Source organism: Rhagoletis pomonella, unplaced genomic scaffold, assembly GCF_013731165.1.
Source record: "Rhagoletis pomonella isolate Grant_MI unplaced genomic scaffold, Rhpom_1.0 Rhpom_scaffold_00012, whole genome shotgun sequence".
Taxonomy (NCBI): Eukaryota; Metazoa; Arthropoda; class Insecta; order Diptera; family Tephritidae; genus Rhagoletis; species Rhagoletis pomonella.
Genome location: NW_023458566.1, coordinates 3,067,313 through 3,072,782, shown reverse-complemented (window position 1 = coordinate 3,072,782; position 5,470 = coordinate 3,067,313). Strand labels below are relative to the sequence as shown.

At 41.3% G+C, this 5,470-nt stretch overlaps 1 protein-coding gene across 1 annotated transcript; it reads left to right on the top strand.

Annotated features, from left to right (window-relative positions):
• Positions 1 to 3,460: 3,460 nt before the first annotated feature.
• Positions 3,461 to 5,470, top strand: LOC118747528 (protein bric-a-brac 1-like). The gene has a single exon (XM_036481578.1). The coding sequence runs from the start codon at positions 3,461 to 3,463 to the stop codon at positions 5,468 to 5,470; it is 2,010 nt and encodes a 669-aa protein (XP_036337471.1).

Sequence of the window (5,470 nt, the reverse complement as noted above, 5' to 3'; positions counted from 1 at the left end):
TATAAAATCTTTTTTACTTGGGTGAATATTTTTTAATGAAAAAAAATTTTGAGTGTAGAAAATATACAAAGTGCAAAAGAACTACCTTACTAAACAATTTAATTCAGAAAATTCGATTTCTTTTTGGAAAAACCTATTTTTTCTAATATTTGTTTTTTTTGCAAAGGCGGCCATATAAATTTTCAAGTCGAGAGGCGTGGATTAGGATTTTATTTTAGATACATGGTTTCTTCGAAGAATTTTCTTAGAATTTTATGGAGTTTACGTTTTTGCTATTCGATTAAAATCATAAAAATAAAAAAATCAACCCGCCCTAATGAATATATAGTCATATATCGTAGATTTAGCATTTTTCGTAGATACCGTGGCACAAAAGCCCATTTGTCGGGCCCATTTTTGCATAAATATGCGAATTGTTTAAGTGAAAGAAGCCACGCTTATTTTTTAAGTATTGTACAAATTTTTTTTCTTCCAAATCATTGTTCCGATTTTTAACTTTAGGTAATTTGCTTTTAGCAGTTATTTGAATTTTGCAGTTTCTCTTTCAAAAATACCGATTTCAGTCATTTCTTTGCTTAGTGAGACCAAAGAGAAATATTAGTACCAACACACGTTTGCTAAATTCTGAGCTATTTAGCTGTTTTATCATTCTACAAAAATACCATTTTAAAGGTATCGTTGATATCAATCCAATTTCGTCCATTTCAATTCCAACCTATCTTGGACCAAGGTAACTAAGATAAAAAGTATCTCCAGGATATCTTAGTTTTTTCCCGGTGCGAGGAGCAGGCCGACATGGCTCGATCTCTCTTCATTTTGGCATATACAAGTACGTATATATACGATCTACATATCTATCTCAACCTTCTGATGCAGAAAATCGTGTATAAGTAGAATATAAATAAAATAAACAAATTTTGGAACTGAACTTAAATATATGACAACGCCATTAAGATTTTCAAAGAAACATGTTACACCCGCTTTTTGGTTGGGAATCAATTTTTCAAATTAAGTTTGAAATACTGAACCAAATAGTTAAAAGCAATTTTTTTAATAAATTTTAAATGAACCTTCGGATGCTTAAAAAGGTCCTAAGGGAACTTTGAAATGTTCTAGGGTGCGACATTTCCAAATACGTTGAATTCAAATGAATTCAGTTACAGTTTTCATCAAACTAGTCGAATTGCAGTCGTTTATGGCTGAAAATTTCCTCAAGAATTTACAAAGAATTCCACGTACCTAACTTTCCCAAGATTTATGGATATGAGTTATTTGGTCACCGGTGACTGAAAACAGTGACCTTTTGGAATGTTCTGCACAAAAAATTAGTCGCGAGAGTACGCCAATGGGTTGGAATTTTTCATAAATAAAACAACTACAGATGCTAACTATTCACCCACTGCCACTGAAAAAAAAATAAAAATTTTAGGAGTATCTAAATTCTATTTTTAAAAATGTCAAGTTTTCTTATTTAACAAAACAAGTTGGAGGTATCATGATAAACGTCGCTAGGTTTACATTAAAATCCTCATATTAGCAACGAACCCTTTAGCGCATTTGAATGTTTTGAATACAAATATTAATCTCATTATCGTAAAAGGGATTACTACTAGCCGTCCCATTCACTAGCTCAATCATGGACAAAATACCAAATATCTCGAGCAATAACTAACTAACTATCTTTCCGACGGCATTTAAATGATCAAGAATTAAGGTTACGCATTTCCAAACTAACCAGCTGGGATTTAAATAAAAGGAAAAATATATTTCTTCATTACATAGCAGGCATATTGTTATGACCAAGGAACGGGTTTTATGGAAATTGCCTTTCCTTCTACTAAAGAGATAGGGTACTATATTCGATTAAGAATGTCCACGATTTAGCTTTTCCTGATTCCATATATTCATATTTGATGTTGCCTTTTTTTTGGCTTTTCTAACTTTAATTGTAAAAGGCAAGGAAAAAGCCCTTATTCCTGATAATATGAAAGTTGTAAACGTTCCATATATAAAATGGGTGCCACTTGTATCAACTCACGTCGAGCGCACGTTTAGTAGGCTTTTCTTCGCGAAAATCGATTATTCTGCCATAAAACTTCAAAATACATCTTGTGTTTAAATGTTACCACAACTATAGAGATTAAAGATTTCTGAGTTAAAAACTGGAAAGGAGAAAATAGTCAAGGATTCAAAGTACAAATTTTTCATATGTAGATATGATGAAACTACATAGTTCATTTATTTTTTTCTCTTTTTATTAGTATTTCTAAAATAAGTGTATTTTTTGATTATTTTTGGGTTTTTGCCTTTATTAGTGCCTTCTTTTGCCTTTTTTGCGACTCCTAGAACCTTTTCCTGTCCATTTCGCTATTCTATATTGCCTGTTCTAGCCTGTTTCGTGATTTGATTTTGCCTTTTTATAGGTTTTTAGCTCACTAAAATCCGTTCCCTGGTTATGACCTTATCGGCCAAACCATTTACTAAGAAACTCTGCGTATAAGATGCACGCAAAGCCTTTCCAAATTACATTACTTTCCTACCCTGTCGGAAGCATCAACAACAGAAAAGTAATCTTGCCTGCATTCTGACCGACGTTGCCCTAAGTTAAAGAACTTATTGGATATCAATTGAGTCCTACTGGGCAAAACCAGTCGAAGCGAATCTCAATATTATAGTTTTATGTATTTCTCCGAAGCTTACTGAAAAACACTAAGGCATTTATTTCAGATACTTTCCCCAAACATTGCATTGCATTGTTTCATTATTGAATACCCTTGGGCCTATAACCTGTACTTCCAAATATTTATTAACTGTTTTGAACTTAAAATTATTAGATACTTTAGAATATCACTGATTCTTAACTAAAGTAGACAGTTTACATCTGGGTTAAGGTAGGTACAGGAAAGGTACTAAGTTTTAGCTTTCTTTGTTTGCAAGCGTTAAAATTTATGTGGATTCGATAGACAATGCGCTGTTTTAGGATAAGATCGATCTAGCAGGATTTTCGACATTTTATGGCATAATATATAAACTAGGTTTTCTTTCATTTACCAAGTCTCCCAGATTAAAAGCTTGAGCACACTCAAAAATGTATCGCTTCACCTTCACAATATATCAGTAAATAAAAAACAAAAAAAAAAACTTATAAATTAATTAGGCTACTTCTTTTTTTACATCCAGAAACCAATAACAGACAAACGCGTTGTAAATATATCGATAACTATGGTAAAAGAGCAAGAAAATATGAATTCAAAGCACAAGTGAATGATATAAAGAAGAAAATGTAAACGAAATGCCGGCGGTTGTGATAAACCAAATTAAAAAAAAAGGTAATTTAATTCCACGTTTGAACAATTAAACGAATAATGAAAATTTCAAAAAGCTATGCATCGACCAGTCGGCAATAACCAATAATTACACCAACACGATCTTTAATCAGCTAACAGCCAACAATTTAAATATGACTTCCAACTCACCACCACCACAAAGCGGCTCGCGGCCCGATAATACAACATCTCCATCGCCTTTTCGTTCACTGCTATCCAGCCCACTGCTGATACGACAACGTGCCACCATCGCTGCACGCACATCGTCCGCCACTTCATCCGTTCCATCGCCCGCGTCTCCACAGCCACCGCCACCACGCCCCGCTTCCGTGTTGCCAAGTTTCCTTGGCAGTCCGCTCACACCACCGCCGCACCATCACACTTCCGCAGCCGCAGCGGCAGCAAGTCAAAGTGACGATAGCGATGCGGTACGCGAACAAAATCCTAAGCGTCGCGAATCAGCCACCCCGCCTGCATGCTCTTCGACCGCACGAACACCAACACCCGGCGGCGAAACGATTGGTGGTGGACGCATACCCTCGCCCGGTGGCACAAGTGCGATCGGCGGTGGCGCGCCGGCTATTTCGCCGCATTCATCGAACGGTTCCACGGTAACAGTGCCGCAACAATTTTGCCTGCGTTGGAACAACTACCAAAGTAATTTGACGAGCGTTTTCGATCAGCTTCTGCAAACCGAATCATTTGTGGATGTGACGTTGGCCTGCGATGGACACTCGATTAAGGCGCATAAGATGATACTCTCCGCGTGCTCGCCCTACTTTCAGATGCTTTTTTCGGACACTCCATGTCAGCATCCCATAGTCATAATGCGCGATGTCAACTGGTCTGATCTCAAAGCGATCGTGGAGTTCATGTATCGGGGTGAGATCAACGTAAGTCAGGATCAAATTGGACCACTCTTGCGCATAGCGGAAATGCTCAAAGTGCGCGGCTTGGCAGATGTTAGCGCGGGAAGTGTTTCTGCAGAAGAAGCAGCGGCCGAACGTCTACTTAAAGAGCTGCACTCTCCTTCCAAGTCTACTTCACCCAAAAGAGGTGGCGGCAGCACCTCACCCTGCTCGAAACGTGAACGGAAGGATTATGCTGATACACTTGGCGATAGCGATGAGCCGCTCGGCTATCTGGATGCTGAGAAGAAGCTGCGCTTGGGTCGCACGGATTGGGATTTCAGCGCGGCGACCAGCGGAAGCACTAGTGAAAACCTCGGCAGTAGCGCCAGTAGCAACCTCGAACTTCGCCTCTCGCCACTGCACCTATCACACCAACAGCAGCAGCAGCACCAGCAGCTACAACAACAATCGCGCCATGTGCGTAAGCGGCGTTGGCCATCAGCCGACATGATCTTCAATCCGCCACCAAGTCCCTTAAGTGGACTAATTGCCGCAGAACGCGCCGAACGGGAACGCGAACGCGACCGTGAGCGAGAACGCGACCGCGACTGCACTTTAATAACACCACCTCCATCAACATCTGCCGCCGGCGGTGCACCCCCTTCGAGTGGTGCGCAGTCCAGCCGCAGTACGGCGCGTCTGACACCCTCTCTACTGGAGGCCACAACGCACCTCGACCTGGCCTCACCATCAACGACACCAGCACCCTCACTATTGCGTCCAATGCGCACACCACCCGGCGTTGCGCAGCCACATCTACCGTCGCATCAACAGTCGCAACAGCAACAGCAACATACGCACCACCAACAGCAGTCTCCCCACTTGGCTGGACAAATACAATCTCAAGCACCGTCGCATCTCCTGCATTCACATCGCGCATCGCCAGCCTCATCAGTGCCTGCGACGCCTACACACCCGTCCAGCTTGCTTAGTGGGCAGATGACACCGACATCGGCCGGCATGGGCGCCAGTAGTAGCAGTGGTGTGGGCGGCCGCTCAGAGCAGGGCGGTGGCGCCGGTGACTCGCGATTTGCGCTGGGCTCACAAGCGGCTGCAATGGCGGCCGCCGTAGCTGCGCAGATGGATTTAGGTGGCATGGGTATGCAGCATGCAACAGGTCCACCCACAACACATGGGCCACATCATACACCTTCGCTAGCCGATGATCTGGAAATAAAGCCAGGCATTGCGGAAATGATACGCGAGGAAGAGCGGGTAAGTTCAATTATGTAA